Consider the following 18,777-nt stretch of genomic DNA (forward strand, 5'->3'; position numbering starts at 1 on the left):
CTGCTGCAGTGACAGCTGGTGCATGTTACTCACAGCTTCCAGATGACTTCAGTGGCTCTGGGCGACAGCTGCACGCCTTGTATTTGTTTTTAGATTTAACTTTGTAGAAGGCAGGACATCTTTAGGTATATTTTCTTTCCCAAGCAGAAAAGAAACTTGAACTCTTGTAACCAACCTATGTTTCTGTCATTTATAGGGTTTAATAATTCAGGACCAGCTCAATGTTACAATGTGCACTCAGCATCTGGAAGCCCTGAGCAGAAAAGCAGATGTTCGTTAATTCATGTGCAGGAAGGGTCTATCAGAAGTTACACAAAGTAGTCATTTACCTATGATTTGTAGAGTTTAGCAGTGCCTTTTTTTTTTTTTTTTGTACTGGGGATTGAACTCGGGGGAACTCAACCACTGAGCCACATCCCCAGCCCTATTTTGAATTTTATTTAGAGACAGGATCTCACTGAGTTGTTAGCACCTGGCTTTTTTGCTGAGGCTGGCTTTGAACTCATGATTCTCCTGCCTCAGCTTCCTGAGCTGCTGGGATTACAGGTGTGAACCACTGTGTCCAGCTAGCAGTGACTTTTTATACAACTAATGTGTATTGCCTTTTTTGCAAAAATTGCTGTAAAAAATTGTTTAAATAATTAGTGGTATATCCAGAAGTGGTGGTGAGTGCTTGTAATCCCATCAACTCAAGGAGGCAAGTTAGAGGCTAGTCTAAGCAATTTAGTCAGACTGTCCCAAAATAAAAAATGTCAAAAGGGCTGGGGGCATGGCTCAGTGGTTAAGCACCCCTGGGTTCAATCCCAAGTACTAGGCAGGGAGAGGAAATCTCTGAAAAAGCCAAAGGTATATTTCCAAAGGTAGGAGATGATAATAGCCAGTGGCTTCACATGGAAAATTTGGAGGATCAGCTTTCAGACTGTGATGGTGGGTGTGGCGGGATGATAGGAGCTGCACTTAACACAGGTTTTAGTTTTAGTTCAGAGAATGTGTCAGAGTGGAACCTGTGTCTTTAAATTTTGCTGAGGCTGGCTTGGAATCCGATACCTTTCCGCCTCAGCTTCCAGCGGGCAGGATTAGAGGTCTGCAGCACTAAGAATCATCTGTCTTGATGGAGAAGCTGATTGCTGGTTTGTTTGCTTTTTGGTACTAAGGATTGAACCCAGTGACCTGTACCACTAAGTCTCACTCATCTCCAGTGCTTTTCATTTTGAGGCAGGTTCTCTTTTTTTTTTTAAAGTATTTTTAGTTGTAGATGGACACAATACCTTTATTTTACTTATACATGGTACTGAGGATTGAACCTCATGCCGTACACATGCTGTAGCCAAGTACTCTATCACTGAGCTGCAACCCCAGCCCTTGAGGCAGGTTCTGACTTGCTTAGTGCTTCGTTAAGGTGCTGAGGCTGGCCTTGAAATTGGGATCCTCCTGCCATGTCCTTCCTAGTCGCCAGGATTACAGGCTTATGCCACCAGGCCCAGCCAGCTGATTGCTTCTTAAGGATGTCCCAGTTCTTTGATGGCTTTCTTTATGGAGATCTTGCAAAGGGCATTGGTTCAGGGCTTCTCTGCAGTGTGCGGAAGCTTCCCTGTGGCAGCAGGGTCCATAGGGTCTGCTGCTGGCCTCATTCTTGGCCTGGAGATCTTCCCTCCTGATGAGCATGTACAGAGCGATCCCTGCTCGGTTTGCTTTTCAGATGACTCCCCAGGTTTTAAAGGATTGAGCCAGGAGACAGCATCTGATGCAGACTTTTGAAGTTCGTGTGTGCTACTTGGTGGCGGAGCGCTTGCCTCGCATGTGCAAGGCCCTGGGTTCAATCCCCAGCACTGCCAAAAATAAACAACAATAAAAACACAGAAAAGCCTCAGTTTTAAAGCTTGAACATTAAATATATTAAATACTGATAATATTTGTTTTATTTATTTTTGATGTGTGTACATGGTATCGGGGATTGAACTCAGGGGTGCTCTATTACTGAACTAGTATTCTTTATTTTAAAAAACATCCTTAGTATTTTTTATTTTTTAAAGGTCACATATGATATATACATAGATTTTTTTTTTTAAGATAGAGTGAGAGAGGGAGGGAGGGAGGGAGAGAGAGAGAGAGAGAATTTTTAATATTTATTTTTTAGTTTTCGGCGGACACAACATCTTTGTTTTGTATGTGGTGCTGAGGATCGAACCCGGGCCGCACGCATGCCAGGAGAGCGCGCTACCGCTTGAGCCACATCCCCAGCCCCGATTTTTTTTTTTTTTAAAGAGAGAATTTTTTAATGTTTATTTTTTAGTTATTGGCGGACACAACATCTTTGTTGGTATGTGGTGCTGAGGATCGAACCCGGGCCGCATGCATGCCAGACGAGCACGCTACCGCTTGAGCCACAACCCCAGCCCTAGTATTTTTTATTTTTATTTTGAGACAGGGTCTCATTACTCCTGCCTTGGTCTCCCTAGCCACTCTCCTGGTCTCACAGGGCTGTAATGCAGTCGGCCTTGCCTGTTTCAGGCTCTGGGGGAGTTAGAGGAAGGCAGTCCCGGGGTAGTGTGACTAGGCTCTGGGACACGTGTCTCTGGGCCTTCTCCTTCTCCTGTTGATGGTTTGCAGTCCATCTCCTCTGGGCACTAAAGTGGGCCAGCTGTGTGCTTTTTTGTGTGTGTGTCTCATCCTGTACCTGTGTGACCTTTTTGGGGTCAAGGTCCACTATGTCTTCAAAGGCACTATCCCTGGAGCCCAGCTGTCAGTGGAGACGTGAAGATCTCCTCATGAAAAGCTTGAGTTGGGTCCTCTGCGTTGGCTTGGCAAGTGTGTACATTTCCATCCAAACATCTTGTGGCACACCGTGCACCCTGCTCTTGAAGGCCCATCTGACTCCAGCTAATGGTGTGGAATTCCCCTGCTGCAGGAGCTGTGGTGTGCAGGATGCAGTGTAGATGGGAACCCTGGATGTGCAGGTTAGCGAGAACCCCCAGCTTGACTTGCTTGGCTGGACAGGAGCATGGTGAGGCACAGTTTGTGGGCACTGAGGACTTTTCTGGCATGTTCACTCAGCCCTGCAGAGGAACCTAGTACCAACTTGAGGCCACACAGGTGCGGGAGGCAGACTGGCCAGGGCCCCAGCTCATGCATGCGGCCTGTGTGCAGTGGTGACCTCATGACCAGGCTCTGAGGGAGATGGAAGCGATTGGAACCTGTTGATGTGGTTGAGGCTGCCCTGGTTGGTGCATACCCTGGCCCTCCCGGGGCTCTGCAGGTCCATTAGCTCAGGGTGTGCTGGGACTCTTCCTGCAGTGGGCCCAAGTCCCTGCATGGGCTTTGTTACCTGAATCTCTTAGTACAGGAAGGATTCTTTACTCTTGTTACAGTCAGAGCTTTAAAATTTGTCTTCTAAGGAGTGGAGCGTTCTGTTGTTGGTGCTCTTACAGGAGTCTCAAGGGCGATTGCCAGCTCTTCCTCCCTGTCTCTACCTTGCTCCTTTGGTCCTCCTGACAGCGGGCCCTGGGAAGGGTGCAGTGCAGGGGTGTGTGTGGCGTGGTTGCAGCCTCCTGACTGCTGAGCAGCGGGCACTGGAGACCCCCATCTCCAGTTGTTGTGCCAGCATCACCATACCATCCTTTCTTGGCAATATCAAGGCTGAGTCTTAGATGCATTCAGCCTTTTTTTCTAGCATTTTATTCTCCTTCCTGAGAGAAGAGAAACCTTGACTCCCTCCTGGCGGTGCCTGCGGCCCATAGTTGCAAGGGGGCGCAGCACAGCCTGCGGATGGGTACTCCTGCCCAGGTAGAGAGCTGCGCGCTCTGTGTTGCGGGCCACCTCCGCCTGTCCTCCTGTCCTGATCAGGGCTTAGCTGAGGGGGAGGCTGAGAGCTGAGGTACACACCTGTAATTCAGCATTTAGGCGCCCAGACAGGAGCTTCATAGTTGTAGACCAGAGTGGGCTGAGGCCGGGTGCAGTGGTGCACGCCTGCAGAGGCGTGGGCAGGAGGATAGCGAGTTCAAAGCCAGCCTCAGCAGTTTAGTGAGACCCTGTCTCTAAAAATTAAAAAAAATAGGGCTGGGGGTGTGGCTCAGTGGTCCAGTGCCTCTGGGTTCAATCCTTGATTAAAAAAAAACCCAAAGTGGGCTGGTTGTAGAGTGCTTGTCTAGCAGGACTCAGTCCCATCTCCAGCACTGGGGACAACAAAGGAAGTAAGGCTTCCTTGGTTCCTGGTGTGGCCTCCAGTGGCACTGCCAGGACTTGCGGGCCCTCCGTCCTCTGCCATGGTGTCTGAGCCACACAGGTCCCTCTGCAGGCCGACTGAGGTTCTGAAGGTGCTGGCCACCCTGCTGCTGTGGGAGGTTGCTGGGATCGGCTGCTCTCCAGCAAGCAGCATCTTCGAGTGATGTTTGTGCTCTCTCTGGCCTGCTTTCCTGGCCACTGAGACTTCAAGGCATGCCCCCCCACCCCACCCCCGGAAGTGCTTGCTGCTGGCTCTCTGAGTTTCTGTGCTCAGGGCTGCAGATAGAGGGTAGATCCCCAGCATGACCTGGGTGCTTGGCTGGATGCCAGGGGGTAGGGCCCAGAGGGAAAGAACAAGCAAGGGAGGTCCTGGCTTGGCCCAGCCTCTTGGGTATTCTGGGAGCCTCCTGCACTGGAGGGTGGGCATGGTGGTGTCTTAGGTGTGTGGCGCTGTTGTAAGTTCTATTGTGTTGTGGAAACCCGTCCAGTACCAGCCTGTGCCTGCTGTGGTTAGCAGCCCCACCCAGCACAGGAGGACAGTTGAGTCTCTGGATCACAGGGAGTGGGTTCCTTGGGCTACTGTCAGACCCAGGCAGGTCTGCAGACCACAATGTGGGGAGGGCAGGGGGCCGAAGACCAGCCCTGGTGGGTCGGGACATTCCAATGCCAGCCAGGGCAGGTTGAGTGGCGTTGTGTGGCAGTGGAAGTCAAGATGCTTAGAGAAGCTGGCGCCCTGGGAGTGTTAGTCCTCTGCCCTGGCCCTTGGCTGTGGGACACTGCTGTGCGAGCCTGAGAGCAGGTACTCCCAGGGCCACCCTCACGGGCCTGTGCTGCAGGACTGGGGCTTGAAGTCCTTGGCGGGAGCCCATCTTGTGGCTTTGCGGTCACCCTCTACGCTGCGGGTGGCCATGACCTGGGCTGTCTTCCGGTGGTGACGCGGGTGGCCATGGCCCAGGCTGTCTGCAGGGTGGTGACATGGGCCCATGTTACTGAAGCCACCGTTTGGTGCAGGTTAACTGAAGGCCTGTGTGTCACGGCAATGGGCACGGGAGGAGTCCAGGGTGCTGGCGTGGTCGGGCAGTACCAGTGGGAATTCTGGAGGAGAATTGCATGCACCTCCGTTTCCACTTTATTTCCTTCCCAGGCACTTTTCAAATGTGGAGGTTTTGTGGGGACCTTATGGCCTCCATGCCTTGGTTGTCATTGGTTAAAAGGTGCTGTGCTTGCCCACCCCAGTCACAAGGACCCGGGCAGGAAGGCTTCCTGGAGGGGTTTGCTTGGGAGCAGAGGTGCCCGAAGAACTGCACAGGGAAGTGGGAGCCGGGAGCCAGCAGCAGAGGTTCTGCCCAGGTTGGGGCAGGGAGGATTGGAGAACTGTGCTCTCAGGTGGTGGCCTGCTACCGCTGGCCCCCTCCAAAGGCCTGGGCCTTCTCCCTGTGGGAGACACAGAACAAACAACATGGCTCTGAATTCTGAGTGATCCGGGCCGGCCCAGAAGCACTGGGAGATTGCGTCACTGCACCTCACGATAGCTTGTTTCAAGGCAGGCTTTTGTCCACCTCTGCTGCGGGTGGCCATGGCCTGGGCTGTCTGCAGGGTGGTGACTGCGGGTGGTCCCCCTAGTCCTTTTATTTTACTTAATTGAGGTAGGGCCTCGCTGAGTTATCTAGGCTGGCTTTGAACTCCCGATCCTCCAGCCTCAGCCTCTGCAGTCACTGGGATTGCAGGAGTGTGCAATGTCTGTCTGCTCTATCTGTGTGTTGTTTAGCCCTCTTTTCTTCTCTAAGCTGACAGTAAGCACAGAGCTCTAGCAGCTCTAGAAGCAGGGCATTTCTGCAGCCCCACCTTCAGGGAGGCAGGTGCAGGTGGAAGAGGTAAGGAGCCACAGCTGTGCAGAGTCTGGCTCCTCTGCAGCCAGTGGCTTTGTAGCCTCCGAGAGACCAGGCTGAAGTGTGGGACCTTGGGGACTTGTGAGCTAGCTCCATGGAAGACCCGTGGCTGCACGAGGGTCTGTTGGGAGCACTTGGTGAGGTGTGCAGGTGTGTGCCTGGGTGGAGCCCGGAATGGCAGAGTGTGCCAGACACCATTGTTCCGTGTGTTTGGACAGGAGACGGCTCAGGCCTGGCTCAGGCCCGCCTGCTGATGGGCCCTTGCAGTCAGAGGTAAGTGGATGAGTTGGCGGCGCTGGCCCCCCAGAGTCCTGTGCTCAGCAGCAGGCAGCCTGTGGGCAGTCCTTTACCTGGAACGCTTACATTTCCTTCTCAAGTGTCCACACTTGGGTTGACAAAGTGTAGTTTTTAAACAGAAGTTCAAGCTGGGATTCTGCTCCGGGGCGGGGATGGGCTCTGTGCTTGGCTTCCTGTTCTTCCTTGCCCAGGACAAGGGGCCTCCTTGGTGCTGGTGTGGCTGGCTGCAGCTGGCCCAGGGCCAGTGCCGTGGTGTAGCAGGCTGCCTGGGCCCCCTTCGGTGTCTTGTTTCCGAGGCAGAGAGCACGGATCTCTCAACTCCTGCGTGCCCTGGGTGCTCACATGCCAGGCCCTGTGGGGGGCACCAGCTCCTCATTGTCCCAGCCTGTGCCAGGGCTCTCTGCAGGGTGCTGCGTTTCAGTGGCAGCACCCCTCCAGCCTGGCCGCCTGCCACAGACTGTCCCGAGGTGCCATTCTGAGCCCTGGTGCCTTGGGCATCTGCACACAGCCACTCGGTCTCAGGCCTCAGGGCTTGGGCACGCAGCAGAGTCCACATCCTGCCCACTGCCAGGATGCCACCCTCAGCCCAGGGGCTTCATGTGACCCAGAGGAGATCCATGTCTCATGGGGGCCTTCGGCCCTCTGGCAGGACATGCTGGATGCTGTGAGTGATGGGTGGGGCAGTCAGTACCTGATGTGGTAGCTCATGACAGCCTGTGGTGGCCTCTCAGCTTGCCCTTTGGGAACTCAGTCACGTGGCCGGAGAGACAGGAGAAATAGGATTGCTGTGGGCGGTGCAGGGGCCAAGGCAAGGTGGACTTGAGTGGACTCCGGGAGTCGCTGGCTCCAGCTGGTGTGAGCTGTAGCTGGGTGAAGCCCCAGCATGGAGCCTGGCACCAAGTTCCAGGGGTGGTGTGCAGGTGAGGACATTTGAGACCCTTGACTAGCATTTACGTCCTCAGTTTCAGTGGCAAACACCCTGGGCTGACTGGGAAACAGGGATGAAGGAGCCACCACAGGGTGACCCCTGCCTCGGTTTGTTCCTCAGCAGGTGCGAGGCCTTTGCCTCCCCCGGGCTTGGGCTGTGCAGGAGGGCAGCAGGTGTTTTCCTCGCAGGGAGTGGAGTCCAGGGAGATGGGCCTGGTAGTTTGGGAGGAGTCTCAGCAGCGCTTTCTCTAACAGATCCATGAAGTGCTGCTAGTTGAGAACTTGTGGAGAATCAAAGTCAGTCCTTCAGACAGTACTATTTTTAGATGTTCTTCCTTGTTTCCAGTCAGTGTGCAGAAACTGTTCTATGTTTCAGGTTGATAAGGGCCTTCAGAGTGACTCGTGTCGAGTGGTGGGGGCACTGACGCCAGGGCCCAGGCCGGGGCAGTGGGAGGAGCTGGGGCTCAGGAAGGGCCAAGGCACTCCTTTGCCTGGCAGGATGGCTGGATGGGCACCCTCACGCCTTCACGGGGCGCTTGCTTCAGCCAGTACAGGAGGACTCTTCTCAGCACAGGCCCAAGAGCTGACTGGGTCTGCCGCCTCCTTGCAGGTGGCACGGTTGGGTTGACAGCCATTCTGTCCAGGGTGGTTGTCCATCCGCGCTTCAATGGGTGTTTGCCTGGATGGTTCTGAATATGCCCTGCAGGGTGGGTTGGAGCCGCTGTTTCCATAGCATGATTCCGTGGGATTGTAAGTCAAGGCCCCAACAGTGCCAGCCTGGAATGGCCCATTTCTTTTTCCAGAAGTCTTGTGGCTCTAGGGGTAAGCAGCTCCTGAGGGCATGCCACCCTTGCCCTTGAGGGCGGGTCTCCCGCTCATGTGCTCTCCCTGGTGTGTTTTCAGGTGTGGCTGATGAGAATGCCCTTGTGGAAGAGCGCCTGCGGAGAGGCCAGCCTGCCCTGCCCGCCCAGCACGCCAGCACCCGCCCTCAGAAGTCCTGCCGCCCCACACAGATGGCCAGGCCTGCGCCACAGCATAGCATCTGGGAGCAAGAGGAGGAGCAGGACAAACCACGGGTCCCCAGCACCTGGGACACGCCCATGAGCTCAGCAGGTGTGCAGAGGGAAACTGGTGTGGAGCAGCCCCAAAGTGATCCTCCCCCAAGTTCAGGACAGAGAGGACAGAAGTCATACCTGTGCTGCTGTGTTCTGACCTGAGCAGGTGTGGGGAGCCAGGGGGCAGGCACCAGGCCCTGGGGGCAGAGGCAGAGGAAGGCCTGTGCCCGAGCTCACCTCCAGGAGCTGTGCCGCGGGAGGCCTAGCTGTGGCTGCTCGAAGCTCTCCCTCCATTAAAGCAGGGTCCCACTGTTCTGCGGTGTGTGTGGAGTGCATTGCCCGGCAGGGGTGAGGGCTGCTGCGCTTGCCATGTTGCTCCATTACCTGAGTGCTGCTGTTGGAACCTCGTGCCAAGAGGTGGAGATCTGTCACTTGCCCTGACGGTCCCAAGCCACACCTATCTTCTGCATCTGCTTCACCCTTCAAAGAAAAAAATCCCAGCCAGCCCGGCATAGTGGCGCACGCCTGTGACCCCAGCAACTTGGGAGGCTGAGCAGGAGGACCGCAAGTTCAAGGCCAGCCTGGGCCATTTAGTGAGACTCTGTCTCAAAATAAAAATGAAAAGGGCTGGGGATGTGGCCCAGTGGTAGGCTGCCCCTGGGTTCAGTCCTCGGTAGCACCAAACAAGCAAAACAAAAACAAAATAGAAAACCAGCAAAGTCCCCAACAGTTTGGGTGGAGGTGGCTGCCCTGGCCGCGCTTCTGTGGGCCTGGCACCCAGGACCTGGTTCCTGAGTCCCCGCTCTGCCCTTTTTCCTCCTGGCAGCGCCTGGAGGTCTCTGGCTACCTGTGGTGCTGAGCCTGAAGCTCAGTGTCGCTCCCTGTGAGGTGTCTGTGCCCCTGGGTCCCACAGCTGTGTGGAAGCTGGTGGCCACAGCAGGACAGTTGTGGAAGGGTCCCTGCTTGGTAATCTGAGCCAGGGTGGTGCAGGCAGTCTCAGGTGCTCTGAGCAGGAAACCGAAGGGAGGAGTTCTACTGCTTTGCTTTCACAGAGCCTCCTTCGTTCCCGTCTGGTCCTCCCCAGACAGAGCAGTGTCTGCAGGGTTTAGAGGAAAAAAACGCACCCTTTCATCAACACTCACCTGTGGGCAGGTGTGGCTGGGCCTTGGGGCAGCTGGCACATGGCCCCTGTGGCCAGCTGCCCTGCTCTGCAGCAGGTGTGCCAGGGAACGTAGCGGGGCGTCAGCTCTCCCAGTGGGGCTGAGGGACAGGCAGTGTGCTTGGCCTTGCCCCACGGAGGGGCCTGCGAAGCCTCCAGGACCTCTGTCCACTGCTAGTACCGAGGGCTGTGAGGGCTGCGGGAGGGCAGTGTCCTCTCAAGGGTCTCTGTGAGGTACAGGACATGCAGGTTGTAGACTGCGGACTGGCTCGCTAGGTCATGCATGGCCTGCAGGTCCTAAGAGCTGGTGTGCAGGTGTGGGCTGCCCAGGGGACCCACCATCCCAGAACTGTGGGCCTTCTGGAAGGTAGTGCTTCAGCAGACCCGGCCGGGGACCCTGGCTCAACACCAGGCTCCTTCTCTCCACGGTGGCATCTGTTGCTGTGGATCCTGTTGAGTTTGGGGAAAGTAGGAATTAGCAGTGGAGACAGCCCTGCAAAGTCGTTGGTCCACGTGTCATCGGGTTCTGACCAGATGCCATTTTTGAATGGGAAAAACAGTAGACTTGTGAATTCAGAAATCCTTGCACAGGAGAGGTGGGCGGTGCCGTCCTTGCCCATCGGCCCCTGCGTGTGGTGAGCTGGGGCATTGCTGGTCTGTGCCCCCGTCAGGGGAGGCTCTGGATGTGCCAGAGCTGTCGGGTTGCCTTTCCCTGTACTCAGGTCCCAGGCCTGAAGAAGAGCACCAGAGCTGAGGAGCATGGGTCCTTGCAGGTGCAGCATGCTGAGCCCTCTGCAGGAGTCAGGGAGGCAGGAGGCAGGGAGGCCGGAGCGGAGTAGAGGAAGTGCCCTGGACACCAAGTGTCCCCTCCCCAGCGCAGCAGAGCCATGACCCTGGGGCCTCTCCCCTCCAGCAAGAGGGTTTGCCTCCAGGACTTGCTCATCTGGGTTGCAGGTCTGGGTGCTCCAGGTGTCAGGGGAGGACGGAGCCAGGGTGTGCCTTCCTGCAGTTGTGGCCTGGAGCCAAGCCAGCCCAGAACACTTAGACACTCTGGCTGTCTTCTGCATGCTCCCCTGTGGCCTTGAACGTCCCTGCCATTGCCTTTTTGTTGAATTTGCAAGTTTGGGCCTTTTTTCCTTAAAAAGCAGTGTATAATAAGGAACACTGTCACCTTGAAGTGCTAGGGACCCCAGCTTCACACTTTGGCTTCTCGGCTGCACCGCAGAGTGGCCTGGTTTTCCCAGGAGCTCGCTCTCCTTGCCCAGTGTCGGAGTGTACCCTTGCCCTGCTTCTAGGATGTGAGTTTTCCAGATTGAAAACGAGTCTCCCTGGGAGACGCTTCTAAGGGATGGAATGACTGTGCATCGTGCCTGCTGAAGCAGACAGCGGGTGCCCTGGGGTTTGGGGAGTGGGACCGTCTCCCGTTGCAGAGGAGGTGGTCCAGGGAGCCCTAACCGTGCCCCGTGGTGCTGAGGTGGTGTGAGACCGCACCTGGGCTTGGTGGCCTTTGCCCTGCTGTGGCCTTTAAAATCGCTCTGCTTCGTTTTAGAGGTACAGGCTGAGCTGCAGCCAGCCACCTTGAAGTAACATGTGGAAAGGTGTATTCCTCTTCCACATTGGCTCCAGCACCCTGCGGGCCTGTCAGGAGCATGTGGCCATTAGAAAAGAAACTGAGAAGGACTCGGCATGTGAAAGTCATGAGAGAAGACAGCGTGGACCCTGAGGCTTGGTGTCTGTGGGAGGTGGCCCCTGTCACTGCTGTGCTGACCCTGTTCTTGGCTTCTGGCAGTCTGACCTTTGTCTTCCTGTTGTGCTGACATTCCCAGTTGAAGCCCAGGCAGCCACGGGTGTGCAGGGACCTGTGTGGGGGAGGTGGCCCCGATTCAGCTCCGGCCCACTCCCCACCCACAGGGCTGGGGACTGGCTGTTCATGGCCCTTGGGGCAGAATACCCAGGGTGAGCAGTCTTTCTTCTGATTGGCTGGACAGGTTGGTCATGCACCATCTGACTCAAGGGGACATAAGGGGCTCTGTCCTGGGTGAGAGATGGGTAGGCGCTGCCTTCTCGGCCTGACCTGGGGCCTGCAGGTGGTGAGGCGCCCTGGGTCTTGGCTGTGCATCTGCTCAGGGCCCTGTGTGGGTGGCTTGTGAGCAACCCGAGAGGCTTTCCACGTGGGGTTCAGAACGGCAGTGCGTGTCTTTGTGGAGGTGAGACGTGGACGAGACCGATGGCCTTTTTTGCTTTCTTTTCAACGTGGGGAAGTTTCTAGCCACCTGCCTGTGTCTCATGGGGAAGCAGTTGCTGGTGTGCAGTGTTTTACAAGCCGTGTTTCCTTAGGGTTCAAAGAAGGTGGCAAGAGGAAGAAGCAGAAGCAGAGAGAGGAGTCGAAGAAGAAGAAGTCGACCAAAGGGAACCACTAGGCTGGACTGGCCCTGCAGCCGCGCACAGCCTCGCTCGCATGGCCGGGCACGCGCTAGGTAGCAGCACTCGCGGTGCTGTCCCAGGGCCACCTTGCTTAGCAGGATTACGACGTGCGCTCACAGATCGGTAGGATCAGGGGCACTGGAGATGGGGTGACATCACGGGTGGTCTTGACTTTCTGACTCTGCTTTTCCTCAGCACTAAATCTGTGAGCGTTTTTCTCTAGAATTATGAAGGGTCTGTCTCATTCTTTCCAGCTGTTCAGCCACCACACCAGCTACTGAGGTGTTCGTAACTGTAGAAGGCTATGTATGAGGTGCTGCTGGGAACCCGGTGTTCATGACACACACGGCCTCCTTTCCTGGTGGCTCGGGGCTTGGAGTTAGGATGTAGTTAAGTGCAGCAGAACTTGAAGATAATGTACACTGCACCTGAAACCGTGGCTGGCAGGGTACTTTTTGTTGAGAGCAATTTGCCACACATAGCAGACCCTCACAAGTCACTTGAGATGTAAGACCATTTCTAGTATTTATTGTTCCAGTTTAAATCCTTTCCAGGTAGTCCAAATTTGACTCCAAATATTTAGTGTTTGCTACATCTCATTTTTTCTGTTTGGGCCCACAGTTGTTCTTTTAAGCAAGAAGGTTTGCTCAGCAGTGCCACCTCAGCTTCTGTGGCTCAGGGTCTTGCTGGGAGAACAGACTGGTTACTTACCTGTCTGCGTGCGTGCACACACAGATGCAATCAGTCAGCTTTGAGCACGAAGCTTGTGCTGAAATTTCAGTTTGCAGACTTTGGTCCCTGACACATTTTCTTCTATCTAGACTCTGCCTAGCCTCCTGTACCTGTTCCGTTTGCTCGATGCTTGGCTGCCTAACCTGGCTTTTATGAGCACCAAGGAGACCTGGTGTTGCCCAACTTGCCTGGATGTTCCTCCCAGGACATGCCCTTCCCTTTTAACACGAGGACCTGCTTTTCCTTGTCCTCTTGGAAGCGAGCATTGCCATGGCCTCAAGATGCCAGCAGTGTAGTCCAGCCTTGTGGAGACCAGGAGCATTCTGGTGCGAGCCATGCAGTAGTGTCCAGGTTGGGCCAGGAGCAAGTGTCCCTTGTGGTTTAAAGTGAGGTTGCAGAGGAGTTTGCTGTGTGTGGTTTTGGGGGAGTGGCGTGGGCGGTTGGGTGGAGAAGAGATCGGTATTTAATGCTTAATTGTAGAAATGTGACCCTGAAGGCACACTGTATTTTAATGGTACCTACATAAATAAAACATGGACACACGGACACTGTTGGTCTCTTTTGTGTTCATTCTGTTGGTCTTTTTGTGTCCTCTGCCATCTTTGTGGCCTTTCATGATCAGGAAGTTGCCCTTTTATTACCAATTAAAAAAAGGAGCCATTCTTCATTGTTTTCAATCCTATAGATACTGTGATGTTCCAGGGTCAAGAGATGCAGAAAGGCCCCATTACGGTGACATCCAGTAGACTGGTAGCTGACGAGTGTGCGGGCCTCAGCCAGTGATGGAGAGAAAGAGGGGCTTTGCAGCGCCCACTCTGGGTTTTAGAGAAGGCATAGCTCATTGCTTAGGTCCCAGGTGTCCTGTGGAGCCTGAGGCGGGCGGCTCTGCCTTGCAGCCAGTTCCACTGCTGCCTGCAGCCACAGCACCACCTCAGGCTGGCCGTAGGCGCACAGAGCAGGGTCATCACAGCCACCAAAGCTGTGGGTCCCCAGGTCTTCAGGAACCAGGCAGTTCCCCCTGTGGTCCCTCCCTGTGGGAGGGAGAGAGGCCATGTGGAGTGCCTGCTGCGTGCCAGGGCCACAGGGTGGGGCCTTGCTCTGGGGAACAGGCAAAATTCCTGGTGGGGCTGGCATCCAGCTGCCTCTCAGCTCGAGGCCTGGTCACTGTTTACTCCACGATGCTTGCTGCAAACCTGCCTGTGGGGCCACAGGCACCAGGCCCAGCCCTGGTGCCCCTGGTGCTTGGCATCCGTACTCTCCACCCAGCAGCTGTGAAGTGGGGCGTGCCTTGTCCTCTGCCATCTTTGTGGCCTTTTATGCTCTAGGTGGAGGATGTGGGTGGAGGGCGGTGAGGAGGGAGGAAGCCTGGCTCCTGCTTCTCCACAGGGGAGTGATTGGGAAGGGTCTGGGACCAGGACCGGAGGGGAGGCTGCACCCCACCCCACCCTGCACTGCCATAGGCCTTGCGCCCTGGTTAGGTGCTAAGGGCTCCGGATCCCACTTGCCAAACCCGAGTTCACATAAACATTTGGAAATACAGCACAGTCAACAGAAAATGATAGGAAAGGGCGGTGAGGCCCTCGGCCCTCTCCTATCCCCTGCTGCAGTGACTGGCCAGATGGGCATGATCCACAGGAAGCCCACCTGTGGCTCGGCACCTCAGGAACGCAGCCACGGCATGAAAAGCCACCTCTGCGATGGCTTCTATTTTTTCTTTTGCTAGCTGTTGGGGAGAGACCTGAGGTTCAGTCTAAATTCAGTCCCTGTCCTCCTTCAAATGTCCTCACCACTCCGAGGTCTTGTGTCTCTCCCAGGAACCCTGAGATCCCTGGTCCTGGGTGGGCTTCCACCCTTGGAGAAGCTTGTTCCTTATTTGATTCTGCCCCCAGATGCCACCCAGTGGACATCTCCTGTGAGTGTCCTTGTGGCTGTTCCATCCAGAGATGACCAGTGGTCTATAGTCACCTTCACCTGAGATGCCCCTGCTGCTGGCCTGTGGGCTATGGTGGGCATCAGCTTGGGGCCACCCCACTATGCTGGATCATGATGGGGCAGGTGGCGACCTAAAGCCTGGAGTGGGTGGCAGCCAGCCCAGGTTGGTCAGTGCAGCTCTGCTGAATGTGCAGAAAGGCTGGGCTTCAGGTGGACAGACTGCCAGCTCCCCGTCTACTGCACGATGCTTGCTGCAAACCTGTCTGTGGGGCCGTGGGCACGTGGTCTTGGGGCTGAGTCCTCACAGTGCCTATGGGGGCCTTCTGCAGGAAGCTGGGCTGGAGGGCGTGAGGACTCGGCCACCTGCCTGCCCTGGTCCCTGATGACCCACGCTGCCTCCTCATGGCCCTGCCTCCCACCCAGGCTGCACGTGGGGGCTTCTAGCAGTGGGATCCATCTCCCGTCCCCCCATGTCTCCTGCGTCCCCTGCACTCCTGCCGCCCTGGAAGATGTGAGGAAACCAGAGTTCCCTGTTCCCCTGCGTGTCCCCGTGGTGGAGGGCAAAGTGCAGACTGGGTGGACACCAGCTGGCTGCTGCCACGCCCCAGGAGGACACGGGTGGCCAGAGCCCTTGGAGCAGGGGCTAGGTGGGGAGGGCTGGGGTGTCTGGCCCTGTGTCTGGGAAGAGAGCAGACAGGTGTGGGAAAAGCAGTGGACATGCAGCTGCCCTTGGGGCCGTGCCCGCTGGGTGCACCTCTGTGACGGGGGCTGGGCTGCATCTCTGGCCCTGTTGCTGTCTTGGAGGTGGGAGGGGAACTGTGTGGGGCTGGTCCCCACTGCAGAAGACCCCCACCTGCCCCTGTTCCTCAGTGTGAGGTAACAGGTGCAGTTTCTGGAAATTGTGTTCTTTGCTCCAGAGTTTGTTTTCCACGAGTGGAGGAGTCAGAGGAGGAGCCCCTGGCAGGTCCGCCGCCTTCAGGGGTCCACCCCTCCTTGGGCTTCACCCTACACCGTCCCCCAGGATCTGCACGCCTTACTCCAGAGGGTGGGCTTGTTGGACCTGCTGGCTAGCTCTGCACGGAGGCCCCCAGGGCAGGCACTGGACATGAGGGACAGGAAGGAGTGCGTGGCTGGGGAGCCTGGGCAGCCCAGCGCCTGCCGAGCCCCTGGGCCCTCGCCGCCTGCTTTAGAACTTGTCGTGAGCCGTCTTGGGCTTTTTGCCCTCTACAGTGCACATGCCACAAACCCACCACTCCCACCCTGCGGGCACCCTCTGGAGACCACTGAGCACGAGGACTGTGTGGGGCAACTGTCACCACTTGTGTCTCCAGAACCGGTCTTTCTGTCCCCAGCGAACACACTCCCCTGCCTCCTGCCATTCCCGTTTGCACTTGCCCACTGGGCACGGTGCTATCAAGCAAGCGCGTAGACGCTGCGTAACGACGGAGAGGGACATGAGCATCTCCCCCTCCTGCGTCTCCCATCCTACCTGTGTTTGAGTGCCCCACTGGGCCCCCTGTTGGTGGCATCCTGCAGTATCTGGCCTTTGGTGGCCTTTTCATGGATATCCAGCAGGGTCCTCTCTGGGAAGTGTCCTGCTTCTCTTCCTTGGAGGTACCCGTGTTTCTCCCTGTCCCCCGTTGGTGGCTGTCGGCTGGGCTGTCTGCTGCCTGGGGTCGGAGATGAGGGCAGGAGGGATGTCAAGGTGTTCCTTGAGGCCTGTGGGACTCGGCATCCAGCGAGTGGCCCTCCTGGTGCCCAACTGGGCTGGCCTGGGACCAGGACCTTTCCTAGCTTCTTGCTCCTGCCTGGCACTGCCTCCTTTGGCACCCAGCCCTGGGGACCAGCACCTGGGAAGAAAGGCCCCTCTGTTCCAGCGCCTGCCGTCTGCTGCTCTCCAGGCCCGGAGCACAGTGGAGCAGCTGTGAGGTGGTGAAGACGGCTGATGGGGCAGCTCTGCTGTTGCCCCAGTCCTCCCCCGCCCTGGAGCTGCCAGAAGAGCCAGGGTGGCTGGAAGAGGGCATCCCGTGCCCACCAGGCTGGCTTTGCTTTGGCTAGCACCCTGACCTTCCAACCCTCCCAAGCCTGCTGTCCACCATTGCCTCTTGCTTGCTTACATCTGGGGTCCCTGGTGCACCCTGGTCCCATCCTCCGGCCGACCTCACATGTGTGGTTCAGATGTTATGGGGGAGGGTATCCCGGGGCCAACCCGGGACTACATGTGCCCAGGGGAGGCTCTGGTGGGGGGTGTCCGGGGCCTGTCCAGGAGGTGTGCCCAGGAGAGGCTCTGGTGGGGGGTGTCCGGGGCCTGTCCAGGAGTTGTGCCCAGGAGAGGCTCTGGTGGGGGGTGTCCGGGGCCTGTCCAGGAGGTGTGCCCAGGGGAGGCTCTGGTGGGGGGTGTCCGGGGCCTGTCCAGGAGGTGTGCCCAGGAGAGGCTCTGGTGGGGGGTGTACGGGGCCTGTCCAGGAGGTGTGCCCAGGAGAGGCTCTGGTGGGGAGTGTCCGGGGCCTGTCCAGTACATGTGCCCAGGAAAGGCTCTGCTGATGGGGCCTGAAGGTGAAGCTGAGGCCTTGGGACAAAGGTGGGGGGTGGAGCCAGCCTTGCCTTTGCCTGGTGACCACACACCCAAGGGTCCCCCCAGGCTAGGCCCAGAGAGAAAGGGCTTTGGCTAAGGGTTGTGGCCTCTTCTCTGAGGTTGGCTGGACAGTGTGCTGCTAGTTTCCCAGACCTGTGTGCAGGCCATCAGCATTTGCCCTGAGGTTGCTCAGGTGTCCTGCCAGGGTAGCCTCGACTTCCCAGAGGAGCTTGTAAGGTCACACGCAGGATTCTCTCCAGGCCAGTCATGGACGGGTCTTTGGCATGGCCGCACCAGGGAGCAGCAGTGGACCTCAGTGCGGAGGCTTCACCATGGCTCACGGGAGGTCTCTGTTTTGGGGATGGAATATGTGTGCTGGGCATCCCTCTATCACTGAGCTGCATCCCAGCCATCAAGTCTTCGATGTGAGCGATGGGCCCTGGCCCTCAGGCAGGGCCCTCCAGGCGGGCTGTGAGGAGTGGCCCTGGCCACCTTTGCAGGCAGCCCTGCTGGAGACAAACTCTAGTTGTGCAGAAAGAGAATTTCTGTTTTGTGTCCTTCCTGAGACTCTGGACACTGAGAGGCAAAGAGGAAAAGCATGTCACAGATGGGGGACTAGCCTTGTCCTGCGTTCTGGAACCCCTGAGAGCAGTCCCCAGCAGGGGGAACGTGGCCAGCTTCATGTGGCTCTAGGTGTTAGAAGACGGGCTGCAGAACAGAAGGGTGGGCTGGGCGGCGCCCCGACTGTGTGTGGTGGACACTGGATCCTCAGGTCGCTCCAGGACGCCTGCTTCAGGTGGGTGCTGTGAACCACAGGTCAGCCACCTCAGCTCTGTGTGGACAGTCAGGTCATCTTTAAGTACCACTGTCTCTGAACAGCTACATCCCAGGTCCTGGGGCTGTGGCTTCAGCAGATGACCCTGGTGCTCAACATTGCTCAGTGCTGCCCGAGACACCCTCTTGACACACCCTCTTGACACCGGCTCCCTCTTGTCAAGAGCCCTGCCTGGGCCTGGCCACCTCACCTGCAGCTGCGGCCTGTGCTGAGACTGGCTGCGGCTTCTGGGCAGCGGTGCCTCCCGGCCTTGGAGCAGCCTGCCACAGCGCGACCCTCCTCCTATGTCGCGGGCCCTTGTGGTTTTGCTTGATCAACAGCTTCCATTCTTAGTGGACAAATGGAATTTGGTTTTTATGGCATAAAAATTACTGTTTCTCTGACTGATTAGCCATTTGCTGTGACACAGGGTGGCACCAGTGATGCGGAGACAATGAATCTTCCCATTGCTGAGAAAGTGACTTTGATTGATGGGCTGGTGCTCCGCTGTCTGTTGGGGCTGGTGCTCAGCTGGCTCTTGCGGCTGGGGCTGGTTCTGACCACTTTCCTGCACACAGAGGCCAGGAGGGCAGAGCTGCAGAAGCAGAGACCCCCAAGGCCATCTTCGGGAGGGGTGGGTCACAGGACCCTTTGCTGTGACCTGGATGTTTTCTCTTTTTTTAGTTGTAGATGGACACAATACTTTTATGTGTTTCAATCAATCATGTGATTTTCTGTGGTTCTGAGGATGG

The 18,777-nt window shown here is 56.7% G+C and overlaps 1 protein-coding gene across 1 annotated transcript in view; it reads left to right on the forward strand.

Moving 5' to 3' along the window:
- Dnajb6 (DnaJ heat shock protein family (Hsp40) member B6) overlaps positions 1-13,250 on the forward strand; it is a 44,630-nt gene extending 31,380 nt beyond the window's left edge. The window contains exons 9-10 of the mRNA XM_015502356.2: positions 8,238-8,447; positions 11,886-13,250. Coding sequence (XP_015357842.1) covers positions 8,238-8,447; positions 11,886-11,968 — 293 coding nt within the window. The 3' untranslated portion in view covers positions 11,969-13,250. The remainder of the gene's footprint in view (positions 1-8,237; positions 8,448-11,885) is intronic.
- Positions 13,251-18,777: the final 5,527 nt, after the last annotated feature.

Source organism: Marmota marmota, unplaced genomic scaffold, assembly GCF_001458135.2.
Source record: "Marmota marmota marmota unplaced genomic scaffold, marMar, whole genome shotgun sequence".
Taxonomy (NCBI): domain Eukaryota; kingdom Metazoa; phylum Chordata; class Mammalia; order Rodentia; family Sciuridae; genus Marmota; species Marmota marmota.